The 13,364-nt window shown below is 45.8% G+C and overlaps 1 protein-coding gene across 1 annotated transcript in view; it reads left to right on the forward strand.

Moving 5' to 3' along the window:
* The window catches only part of TDRD9 (tudor domain containing 9), a 130,448-nt gene that overhangs the window by 58,893 nt on the left and 58,191 nt on the right, over positions 1-13,364 (forward strand). The window contains exon 8 of the mRNA XM_007128400.2: positions 4,421-4,524. Coding sequence (XP_007128462.2) covers positions 4,421-4,524 — 104 coding nt within the window. The remainder of the gene's footprint in view (positions 1-4,420; positions 4,525-13,364) is intronic.

Consider the following 13,364-nt stretch of genomic DNA (forward strand, 5'->3'; position numbering starts at 1 on the left):
CACGGGCCCAGCCGCTCCGCGGCATGTGGGATCCTCCCAGACCGGGGCGCGAACCCGGTTCCCCTGCATCGGCAGGCGGACGCGCAACCACTGCGCCACCAGGGAAGCCCTGCATTTGGAATTTTGATGGACGTTGACAAATTGCTCTGTATAAGAGTTTGACTTTTATTAAAAACATCTGTAGGGACTTCCCTGGCGGTCCAATGGTTAAGGCTCTGGGCTCCCAGTGTAGGGGACATAGGTTTGATCCCTGGTTGGGGAACTAAGATCCCGCATGCCGTGCAGCTCGGCCAAAAAAAAAAAAAGAAATCTGTAATGTTAACGTAAACAGTCTCTACTACAATGAGTTGGCTGACTAGGGTTCACCTCATTAGAAGATGTATTTTGTCAAATCTAATTATGTCAGAGGGAGGCCAGTGATGGCCATTAGAATGTAGCACTTCTTTTTTTTCTCCCTGCTTTTAATTTTTTTAAAAGAATTAATTAATTAGTTTATTTATTTTTGGCTGCATTGGGTCTTTGTTGCTGCGCGTGGGCTTTAGCTGCGGCAAGCGGGGCTACTCTCCATTGCGGTGCGTGGGCTTCTCACTGCAGCGGCTTCTCTTGTTGTGGAGCACAGGCTCTAGGCGCGTGGGCTTCGGTAGTTGTGGCACGCAGGCTCAGTAGTTGTGGCTCGCGGGCTCTAGAGCGCAGGTTCCGTAGTTGTGGTGCACGGGCTTAGTTGCCCCGTGGCATGTGGGATCTTCCCAGACCAGGGCTCAAAACCCATGTCCCCTGCATTGGCAGGCGGGTTCTTAACCACTGCGCCACCAGGGAGGTCCTCTCCCAGCTTTTAAAATGACAGTATTTCCAAACAGAAAAGTTGAAAGAAATTTTGTAGTGAACACCCATGTGTCCATCACTTAGAGTCTACAGTTAACATTTACTTTGTAGCGCTTCAAAAAAACCCCAAACCTGTCAGAACTAAGAAACTAACACTGGTACATTACTACTAGCTGAACTTGAGTTTGTTTGGATTTCACTGGTTTTCCGTAATGTTCTTTTTCTGCTCTAGGATCCCACATTGTGTTTAGCTGTCATGTCTCCTTAGGTTCCCCCGGGCTGTGACAGTTTCTGACTTCTCTTATTTTTGATGTCCTTGATGATTTTTAGGAGAACCGGCCAGGTATTTTGTAGGATGCCTCACTACTGGAATTTTTCTGGTGCTTTTCTCATGGTTAGACCGGGGCTATGAGTTTGGGGAAGGAAGACCACCGGGGTGAAGTGTTGTTCCATCACATCATGACCAGCAGCACGGCTCATCGCTGGTGACGTGGCCTTGATCTCCTGGCCCCGGTGGTGTTTACCAGGCTTCTCCCGTGTAATGTTACTCTGCCCTCCTTTTTTTTCCCTCATATATATGTGTATATATATCAGGTTAGTTAGTTTGTTTATTGTCTGTCACCCCCCCTAAGGTTACGAACAGGGTAAGGAGAGACATTCTTTCCTTTTCTTACTGGACTCTGTGGTTGGAAACAAATCTAAGTGCAGCCCGTATTCAAGGTGGAGGGGAGAGGGCCTGTATTTATAACATTTAAACATTGTGCCTTGTCTGACCCATTTTGGAATATGAGAGTAATAATGCTTTACTAGTTTTTTCACCTGGCCAATGTCTGATTGACTTCTGTTGATGTGTATTTTGTGTTTGATTCCTTGTGGACGTGCTGAGGAGTGGGGTCTGGCCTGGGCACGTGCCCTGAGCCCATGTGGGCCCTGGTGACGGGTGGGTGCATCGTGTGCACCTGCTAGAGGACACCTGGCCCCAGCGCTGTTTACCGTGTGTCCTGATCGGTGTCACTTAGGGTTTCAGTGAACCGATGCCCAAGATTTAAGTCTGTATGAATTTTAAGCCTTACAGAAAAGGTGCTTTATGTACATTCTGTTATAATTTTTGGAGTCAGAGGGTCTTTGTTAAAATCAGTTTTATTACCGTGATGAGTTGTGCTGTCATGTGATCACTCAGCGCGCTGTCTCGTGTTGCGAGGGAGAAGGTCCTCCTCCTCCAGAGCAGCGGCCTCTCCACCCTGTGGTTGTCTCATCCCTTCCCACCCCCTTAGGGGCCTCGTCTGATTCACTGCCCTCCTCTCCGTGTCTCTCCTAGCGTCTTGTCCACATTTAAACAGCACTGAGTCTCTTTCATCGTAAAAGACGCCCACGTCAGGTGCGCTGTTTCTCATAGCTTTTGCCACACTTTGAACTCCCAGTACCCGCTCCTCTACCCTCCCCCCACTCACTGCGCCTCTCAGCCAAGACTGCAGCCCCCAGTGTCACTAGTAACCGCCTCGTGAAGCCCAGAGCACTCGGCCCTACACCCGCTGAGCTCTCTCTCATATTTGACACCGTTGGCCTCTTTGATGTTCTTGAAACTCACCCTTCCCTTGGGTCCCATGATGCCCTCCTGGTCTTTCTGTTACCAACTCTGGCTGTTACTTTCGGTGCCCTTTGAAGAGCCCTTTTCATGCTTCATTTTCAGCTTTTTTTTTAATTGCCAAAAAGCCCTCACCCAACCGGCCCATAGGAAAGGACATAAAATGTAATCGCGCGCTGGGATACATTGTGGCCACCCGTGGTCTGCAGCCTGGTCCAGCAGCAGAGCATGGCCCACTCCCCAGGCCTCCCCGTGGGGTCTTTCTGGAGCACGCTCCACCACCCTAGAGCATCGCTCTTCTGTAATTCTGCTTGGTTTTGCTGTAATCCATTTGAAGGGGATTTGGGAGGACGGTGTGGGACGGGCTGCTTCCCGGACAGGCTGGTTGGCCTGGGCGAGGCCGACTGGGATGGAGGCAGGCAGGCAGGGCTCCAGGGCCTCAGCTTGGAACAGAAACGTCGTGGTGGCTGAACACTGGGCACCGGTGGGTGGGCTGACTGGAGCCACCCCGGCCCCGCCTGTGTGAATAGCGGCGCGTCCCTCCGCGGCCCTGCTCCCGGCTGAGCACGCCCTCTGCAGTGCACTTCGCTCCACGGCCTGTGCTCACCGTGCTCTCCAGGAATGCGGGGGCCTGTCTGTCGTGCCTCCTCCTGGTTTCCGCTCCACAAACAGAAGGGGATGGGTTCAGCAAGTGGATGGGTGGGCTGTGACCAGTGTGTGTCCCTTGTCACCTGTGTCAAGGCTGGCTTGGAGAAAGCAGGGCTCTGTTTGCTATCTTAGCAGTGTGTTCAGAAAATATTCTCTAGGCTTGGATTCTAGAACTCAGTGAAATCACTTGTGAACTGATGTCATGCTTTTCCCACAGCTTGTTTGTAGGAAAACAATTCTAGATGGGTTTGGATCTACTGTTGGAGTTTGTGAAAAGTATACCTTTTCTTCTATTTCTTTTTTGTCTGGTTGTGTTATGGTAAATACTGGTTATTGTTTGGGTAAAGTAGAAAATTATTTAAAGGTTGAACGTCAGTAAAGCTTATTCAAAATTATTGATTAAATAAAAGTCAATTTGTCATACTTATATTAGCAGAATTGTAATTTTAATGAAACATGGATTATTTGAATACTAGCTGACTTAATTTACTCTAAGTAAAAATTGGAAAAGGAGTTTCTCCTGAAGTCTTCTGATCTGTTCTTCACAGAATCAAATGTTGTGTCTTTCATACAGTACTTGATAAGTAAAATTATTAAATAAACAAAAAAGCTGTCTTATTCTTGGTGAAAAAACTCAGTATGGCTATAAAATAGATTTTATGGCAACAACGACATAACGTAATGCTGGATATTCTGGAGAGATATGCAGTGATGGCCTTGGTCCTATGAACACTCTCAGCTCAGACTGGTAATTCTAACCTCACCAGGGAGTCTGTGGATGTGGTTGAACCCCAGTGTTCCAGAGAAGCACCTGAAGGGCAAGTTTAAAGGAACTGGGCTCCATGTGGCTTTGTTTTAATATACAATTAAAAGTAGTCTAGGGACCCCCTCAAAAAGCTTGGTAGCTATGATATGACATGGTTATAGTATCACTGTAAATTGGCAGATACAGATGGGCTGTTGCCTTTTCCTGGTACTTGTGATTTTTAGGGCTACTTTCCACATGATGCTGTTGCAGTCCTCAGGCTCTCTGAGGTCGAGGCATGAGCGCTGGCTCTGACCAGAAGCTCTTCCTGGCTCCACCGGCATTTGGAGCAACTTCTTCCGTTTTCGGGATAGAGTTCCCGCCAGAGGTCTCACTTCCGTACGTGTGGACCCTGACTCCTCCGTTGCTCCCGCAACGCGTGTGCCGTGGGTGTCGGGGCCTTGAGAAGGGCTTGATGCTTAGCAGGCACCAGGTACTGGCTGCAAACGATGCCATGTTTATTCGGGGTATGTGTTATGGTGGTAAACTCGCGGGTCACCCATCCGACCCCAGCGTTTCCTTGGTGATCCTGTTTTGGCTTTTCCTCTTCCTCTTTCTAGCTTTCTCCTCACCTCTTGGAGGAGCCAGTGATAACCAAGGACATCTATGAAGTCGCTGTCTCCCTCATTCAGATGTTTGATGGCTTGGACATGAAGGAGAGTGGGTAAGAGATGCTCCACTTGGCAGTGTACTTGAATGTATCTGAGAATTAAGAAATCTTTATTCGTTTTGAAGCTTTTTACTGTTTTTATAATAGTGACTGTAGATACTGTTTCAGTAGTCACTGTGCATATTTTAAAATAAAGTTAGTATCTTGCAAATTTTTTTACTGGAAACTTCTATTTTAAAGTAGTTAAAATCATGCTAAGAACAGTTTAGGTTAGGACTGACTGTGTTTAAAGCTAGAAACTGCAGCCTGAAGATAGAATAGTTTTTCCAGACACGCAGAAGTCATGTCAGGGCTTCCCTGGTGGTGCGGTGGTTGGGAATCTGCCTGCCACTGCAGGGGACATGGGTTCGAGCCCTGGTCCAGGAAGATTTCACATGGCGTGGAGCAACTAAGCCCGTCCGCCACAACTACTGAGCCTGCGCTCTAGAGCCTGCAAGCCACAACTACTGAGCCCGTGTACCACAGCTACTGAAGCCTGGGCGCCTAGAGCCCGTGCTCCGCAGCAAGAGAAGCCACTGCAATGAGAAGCCCGCGCACCGCAACAACGAGTAGCCCCTGCTCGCCGCAACTAGAGAAAGCCTGCGCACAGCAACGAAGACCCAACACAACCAAAAATAAATAAATTAATTAATTAAAAAGTAGAAAGATAAAACCAAAAGCTAATAAAAATCTTAAAAAAAAAAAAAAAAGGAAGTCATGTCAGTCAAGTCACTCACAGTCCTAAGGTAAAAACTTAAAGGACCACATTAGGAGAAACTGTTGAAAGCCTTTCTTTGCCTTTGTTTTTATTTACTGTAAAGATATATTCCCGATTCTAAGCAGTCTCCCATTGTAATCCAGACGTTTTTTCATTTAGCTGGCTCTTTGAAACCTAGAACATATTTATTTTCCCTTAAGGATAATTTTAGGTTACAAGTGGTAGAGCCTTTAATTTTCAAAATATTATACGTATTAAGACCTTTTACTGTGCTCATTTTGCTACAGCTCATAAATACCATTTATACATTGGGACAACAAACAGAATATAGATGCTACCTCCTCAGAGTAACCAGCACTCGGTTGCTGGGAAAGCTGTTCTCTTATAGGCCCTAGACACACACACAAACATGGTATTTCTCTTCTTTTAGTTGTTAGTTGTGTAACGTAAACATACGGAAAGTGTCAAGGTATTCATCGTCTTATATTCCTGGTGAACGGTACCTTGCAGTGAGGTGGCTGTATTCTGCGCCTTCAGAATAGATTTCCTGCCAGACATTTCACTTTTGTGTGTTTGGATTCTGACTCCCCTGTTTCTCCAGTGCTGGGGTCAGGGATGTGCCAGGATCTCCATGTGTCGGGGGCCTTGAATAGTGCTTGACACATGAGTTGGAAAATCCAAGTTACGTGCAGCTCTGTTTTTAAGCTCCCACAATTTTTTTGTTTTTTTAAATATGATCAGTGTGTTTAGCTTTACTCAAATATATATCATTTTATTCATCATTGTTTCATCTTAGACTTTACTTTTTTTTTACTTTTTCTGATTTCTTAATTTTTTTTTTTTTTTTTGTGGTATGCGGGCCTCCCTCCGTTGTGGCCTCTCCCGTTGCGGAGCACAGGCTCCGGACACACAGGCACATTGGCCATGGCTCACGGGCCCAGCCGCTCCGCGGCACGTGGGATCCTCCCAGACCGGGGCGCGAACCCGGTTCCCCTGCATCGGCAGGCGGACGCGCAACCACTGCGCCACCAGGGAAGCCCCTCCCATCTGTCTTAAAATAGTGCCTGTCTCTAAGTCCAGAAGGAGAACTGGGAGGAGTGAAAATATAAAATAATTACTCTTTGCTGGCAATTTCCATATGCTTCCTAAAATGATACCCAACCCAAATTACCTTTCTACAGGTACATCTAGACAGCGGAGGCTTAATAAATCTGAAATACCCGGTACCCCTGCATCGGCAGGCGGACGCGCAACCACTGCGCCACCAGGGAAGCCCCTGATTTCTTAATTTAAGTAACTTTATTGAGATATAATTTACATATATTAAATACACCCATTTTTTATTGTCTTTCAATATTTTATGATATTTTCCCATAATCTTCTGGCTTTTCTTATTATGGTGAGAGGTTACCTTCTGGGTCAGCTGTTCCTTGTGGGTAAATCTGCCTTTGCCTGGTTAACTTTCAGCCTCATTCCTTGTCTTTGTCCTGTGGTTTGACCGCTGTGAATAGGCGTGGCGGCCTTTTCATTGATCTTGCTTGAGGCTCAGTGGACTCAGTCTGAATGGTGGTGGCTTGGGTGCTGCCCAGCAACCTTTCATCCACTAGTATCCGCTGATGCTCTCGCCTGGGTCATTGGTACATTAGTGAGGTTCTGATTTTATCACTTGTTCTTACTCTCTGAGATTGTTCTATAAAGAGGAATTTTCCTTTTATTACCCTGCCTCTTTTCTCCTTATCTCTCTCTGTTTTCATGTCACAGTGGACTCGTGGATTTTTTTTTCCTTTTAAATAGATTTTATTTTTTAGAGCAGTTTTAGGTTCAAGGCAAAATTGAGCAGAAAGTACAAATAGTTCCTGTATACCCCCTCTCCTACAGATGCACAGCCTCCCCTCCTATCAAGTCTCCTACCAGAGTAAGCACATTTGTTACAATTGACACATCATTATCACTCAGAGACTATAGTTTAGGGTTCACTGTTAACGCTAAAGGTTCCTAGAAATCCTCTGTGCTTGACCTTTTCATCCCTTCCTCCTCCATAACCTCTGGCAATCACTGACCTTTTACTGTCTCCATGGTTTTGCCTTTTCTAGAATGTCATAGAGTTGGAATCGTACGTATTGCAGCTTTCAGATTGGCTTCTTTCACTTAGAAATAAGCAGTTAAAGTTCCTCCATGTCTTTTCAGGGCTTTTTAGTGCTGAATCATATTTCATCATCTGGATGCACCACAGTCTGTTTATCTGTTCACCTACTGAAGGACATCTTGGTTGCTTTCAAGTTTTGGCAATTGTGAATAAAGCCACTATAAACATCCAAGTGCAGGTTTTTGTGTGGATGTAAGTTTTCATTTCATTTGAGTAAATACCAGTCAGTGCATCTGTTAGATCATATATGGTAAGAGTATGTTTAGTTTTGTAAGGAAGTGCGAAATTGTGCTCCAAAGTGGCTGCACTGTTCCGTATCCCCACCAGCAATGAACAAGAGTTCCGGTTGCTCCACATCCTCACCAGCATTTGGTGCTGTCAGTGTTCTGACAGTTCTAATAGGTGTGCAATGGTATCTTGTTTTAATTTGCATTTCCCTGATGACATATGTTGTGGAACATCTTTTCATAGGTTTATTTGACATATGTGTGTCTTATTTGGTGATGTGTTTTTTCAGGGCTTTTGCCCATTTTTTACTTGGATTGTTCATATTCTTATTGTTGAGTTCTAAGAGCATTATATATATATTTAGGATAACGGGTCTTTTTATCATATATGTGTTTTGCAAATGTTTCCTCTTGGTCTGTGGTTTGTCTTCTCATTCTCTTGAGACTAATGGATTTTATTTATTTAAAGTGTCAAAGTTAATTATAATCAGTTCTATTTTTTTTTTAACAATCAGTTGTCCAAAATTTGGCCAGTGGGAGCCTTTGGTAAGTTGGCTCCTGTATTATTTGACATGACTTCCTTAGTTTGGGGGCGTTTATTTGCTATCTGGCACAGGGTGTTCCAAGCCATTCACCTTGTTCTTTCCCTGCACTAGACCAAGAATCATTTCTCCAAGGAACTGATTCTTGTAGTGAGGAATGTTTTTAGAAAACAGGATTTGGATTCTAAGTGTGCTCATTGCTACTGGGGTGTCTGTCATTGCTTCTAAGTCTTTTCAGTGGCTGTAGCTGGAAATATTATTCATTTATTTTATTGAAGTATAGTTGATTTACAATGTTGTGCTAGTTCCAGGTGTACAGCAAAGTGATTCGTGTATATATATATATGTTCTTTTCCAGATTCTTCTCCATTATAGGTTATAGTCCACTGGAGTAATCTTTCATTGTGTATATGTCCCACATCTTCTTTATCCATTCATCTGTCAGTGGACGTTTAGGTTGTTTCCATGTCTTGGCTATTTGAATAATCTGCTGTGAACATAGGGATGCACGTATCTTTTTGAATTATAGTTTTGTCCGGATATATGCCCAGGAGTGGGATTGCTCTATCATACGGTAGTTCTATTTTTAGTTATTGAAGGAACCTCCGTACTGTTCTCCATAGTGGCTGCATCAACTTACATTCCCATTAACAGTGTAGGAGGGTTCCCTTTTCTCCACACCCTCTCCAGCATTTGTTATTTGTAGACTTTTTAATGATGGCCATTCTGACCGGTGTGAGGTGGTACCTAATTGTAGTTTTGACTTGCATTTCCCTAATAATTAGCAATGTTGAACATTTTTTCATGTGCCTGTTGCCCATCTGTATGTCTTCTTTGGAAAAATGTATATTTGGTAATGTCTATTTCTGCCCATTTTTCAGTTGTTTTTTTTTTTTGTTGTTGTTGTTGGTAATGTTTGTTTTTTTTACATTTATTTATTTATTTTTGGCTGTGTTGGGTCGTCGTTTCTGTGTGGGGGCTTTCTCTAGTTGCAGTGAGCGGGGGCCACTCTTCATCACAGTGCGCGGGCCTCTCACTGTCGCGGCCTCTCTTGTTGCGGAGCACAGGCTCCAGATGCGCAGGCTCAGTAGTTGTGGCTCACGGGCCCAGTTGCTCCGCGGCATGTGGGATCTTCCCAGACCGGGGCACGAACCCGTGTCCCCTGCATCGGCAGGCGGACTCTCAACCACTGCGCCACCAGGGAAGTCCAGTCGGGTGGTTTTTACCTTGCTCCTTCATCTGCTGCGTAGTTCTCCGTCTTCTCATTTTGTTTAACTTACTGTGTTTGGGGTCTCCTTTTCTCAGGCTGCAGGTTCGTAGTTCCCATTGTTTTTGGTGTCTGCCCCCAGTGGGTGAGGTTGGTTCAGTGGCTTGTGTAGGCTTCCTGGTGGAGGGGACTGGTGCCTGTGTTCTGGTGGGTTGGGCTGGATCTTGTCTTCCTGGTGGGAAGGACTGCATCCGGTGGTGTTTTAGGGGGCTCTGTGAACTTAGTATGATTTTAGGCAGCCTCTCTGCTAATGGGTGGGGTTGTATTCCTGTATTGCTAGTTGTTTGGCATGGGGGGTCCAGCACTGGAGCTTGCTGGCCGTTGGGTGGAGCTGGGTCTTACCGTTGAGATGGAGATCTCTGGGAGAGCCCTCGCCAATGGATATTACCTGGGGCTGGGAGGTCTCTGGTGGTCCAGTGTCCTGAACTCGGCTCTTCCACCTCAGAGGCTCCGGCCTGGCATCAGGCCAGAGCACCAAGACCCTGTCAGCCACATGGCTCAGACGAAAAGGGAGAAAAAAGGAAAGAAAAAAAAAATTAAAAATTATTAAAATAAAAAAGTAATAATTAAAAAAAAGAAAAAAAAAAAGAGCATCCAAACCAGTAAACAAACCCATCAATGATAACAAGTGCTAAAAACTAAACAGAAAAAAGGAAAGAAAAAAAAAAATTAAAAATTATTAAAATAAAAAAGTAATAATTAAAAAAAAGAAAAAAAAAAGAGCATCCAAACCAGTAAACAAACCCATCAATGATAACAAGTGCTAAAAACTAAACTAAGATCAACATAGAAATCAGAAACAAGTCAGTCGCAGACAGCAAACCCCAAGTCTACAGTTTCTCCCAAGTCCACCGCCTCAGTTTTGGGACGATTCGTTGTCTATTCAGGTAGTCCACAGATGCAGGTACATCAAGTTGATTGTGGGGATTTAATCCGCTGCTCCTGAGGCTGCTGCGAGAAATTTCCCTTTCTCTTAGTTCGAACAGCTCCTGGGATTCAGCTTTGGTTTTGGCCCCTCCTCTGCATGTGGGTCGCCCTCAGGCATCTGTTCGCGCCCAGACAGGAGGGGATTAAAGCAGCGGCTGATTAGGGGACTATGGCTCACTCAGGCCGGGGGGAAGTGAGGGGTAAGGTGTAACGCGGGGCGAGCCTGCAGCGGCAGAGGCCGCTGTGACGTTGCACCAGCCTGAGGCGTGCCGTGTGTTCTCCTGGGGAAGTTGTCCCTGGATCGCGGGACCCTGGCGGTGGCGGGCCGCATAGCCTCCTGCGGGGGGAGGTTGGGGAGTGGATAGTGACCTGTGCTTTCACACAGGTTTTTTGGTGGCAGCAGCAGCAGCGTTAGCGTTTCATGCCTGTTTCTGGGGTCCGAGCTGATAGCCGCGGCTCACGCCCATCTCTGGAGCTCGCTTAGGCGGTGCTCTGCCTTCTGTGGGTAGATAGGGAAGGAATCCTCTCTCTCGCGCACCCCAAAACAATGGTCTCTTGCCTCTTAGGCAGGTCCAGACTTTTTCGCAGACTCCCTCCTGGCTAGCTGTGATGCACTGGCCCTCTCAGGCTGTCTTCACGCAGCCAACCCCAGTCCTCTCCCTGGGATCTGATCTTCCAGCCCCCACCCGCCCCTGGGCGGGTGAGCAGACAAGCCTCTCGGGCTGCTGAGTGCTGGTCGGCACGGATCCTCTGTGCAGGGATCTCTCCGCTTTGCCCTCTGAACCCTGTTGCTGTGCTCTCCTCCGTGGCTCCGAAGCTTCCCCCCGCCACGCCCCGTCTCCGCCAGTGGAGCGTCTTCCTAGTGTGTGGAAACTTTTCCTCCTTCACAGCTCCCTCCTAGAGGTGCAGGTCCCGTCCCTATTCTTTCTTCTGTCTCTGTTTTTTCTTTTTTCTTTTGCCCTACCCAGGTACGTGGGGATTTTCCTGCCTTTTGGGAAGTCTGAGGTCTTCTGCCAGGGTTCAGTAGGTGTTCTGTAGGAGTTGTTCCACATGTAGCTGTATTTTTGATGTGGAAGGAAGGTGATCTACATGTCTTACTCCTCTGCCATCTTGAAGGTCCCCAACAATTGATTTTTGTTTATTGATCTTATATTCTACAACTTCGTTGAACTCATTTATTAGTTCTAGGAGGATTCCTTAGGGTTTCTGTATAAAGATCATGTCATCTATTGAGTAAAGATAGTTTTATTTCTTCTTTTCCAATCTGGATGCCTTGTGTTTCTTTTTCTTTCCTAACTGCCCTGGCTAGAACCTCATTGTTGAAAAGAAGTGTCAAGTGTGGATGCCCTTGTCTTGTTACTGATTTTAGGGGGAAAACATCCATCTTTCACTGTTAGGTTATCATGTTTGCGGAGGGCTTTTTGTAGATGACCTTTATCAGGTTGAGAAAGTTCACTTATATTTCTAGTTTGTTGAGTGTTCTTTTTTTTAAAATTAATTAATTACTTTATTTATTTATTTTTGGCTGCGTTGGGTCTTTGTTGCTGTGCATGGGCTTTCTCTAGTTGCAGCGAGCGGGGGCTATTCTTCGTTGCGGTGCGCGGGCTTCTCATTGTGGTAGCTCTTCTTGTTGTGGAGCGTGGGCTCTGGGTGCACAGGCTTCAGTAGTTGTGGCTCGTGGGCCCTAGAGTGCAGGCTCAGTAGTTGCGGTGCACGGGCTTAGTTCCTCCGCAGCATGTGTGGGGTCTTCCGGGACCGGGACTCAAACCCGTGTCCCCTGCATTGGCAGGAGGATTCTTAACCACTGCGCCACCAGGGAGGTCCTGCTGAGTGTTTTTTAAATGAAAGCGTGTTAGATTTTGTTAGATGATTTTTGTCTATTGAGATAATCATGTGATTTTTGTCTTTATCGATTTTTTAGATGTTAAATCAACTTTGCATCCCTCGGATAAATCCCACTTGGTCGTGGTATATACTTCTTTTTATATGTTGCTGGATTTGGTTTACTTAGTTATTTTTTATTTATTTTTTTTTTTTGCGGGACGCGGGCCTCTCACTGCTGTGGCCTCTCCCGTTGCGGAGCGCAGGCTCCGGACGCACAGGCTCAGCGGCCATGGCTCACGGGCCCAGCCGCTCCGCGGCATGTGGGATCTTCCCGGACCGAGGCACGAACCCGTGTCCCCTGCATCGGCAGGCGGACCCCCGACCACTGCGCCACCAGGGCAGCCCTCCTTAGTATTTTGTTGAGGAGTTTTACGTTCGTATTCTTAAGGTATTGGTCTGTAGTTTTCTTCTGTCTGTCTGGTTTTGGTATCAGGGTAATACTGGCCTCATAAAATGAGTTGGGAAATGTTCTGTTTTTTTGGAAGAGTTTGTGAAGAATTGGTGTTACTTCTTTGAATGTTTTTTGGAATTCAGCTGTAAGCTGTTGGGGTCTGGGCTTTCTTTATGGGTAGTTTTAAAATTACTAATTCAATCTCGTTGTTTGTTATCGATCTATTCAGATTGTCTTGTTTTTTCTTGGGTCGGTTTCAGTAGTTTGTGTCTTTTTAGGACTAGTAGTAATATCTTCTCTTTCATTTCTGATTGTAGTATATGGACTCTTTCTTTTGGTCAAACTAGGTAGATTTGTCAATTTGTTGATCTTTTCAAAGAGCTAGGTTTTTGTTTTTCTTTTTCTATTTCATTGATTTCCACTCTAATCTTTATTTTTTTCTTGGAACAGTCAAGAAACAACAATCCATGCTGTGCCTGGGAAGAGTAACCACAGAGAAAGAGGAGGGGATGAGAGGGGTAAACTAGTAACTGCAGCTCCGTGGCTCTTTGTCCCCTGTTTGTTCTTGTCATGGTCTTACTGCTGAACTGAAGGGTCTGATTTCCTTGTTTCTTGTCTGTCTCTCTAGCTAGAATGTAAGCTCCAAAGAGTGGGGACCTTGTCTGTCTTTCTGCTGTGCCTGCCTGCATGGAGGAGGGCCTGGCCCAGGGGAGGGGCTAAAGGGTTTGTGGAGGAATGAAAGTTCTCACTTCA

The sequence above is a fragment of the Physeter macrocephalus genome, chromosome 11 (genome assembly GCF_002837175.3).
Source record: "Physeter macrocephalus isolate SW-GA chromosome 11, ASM283717v5, whole genome shotgun sequence".
NCBI classification, from domain to species: Eukaryota; Metazoa; Chordata; class Mammalia; order Artiodactyla; family Physeteridae; genus Physeter; species Physeter macrocephalus.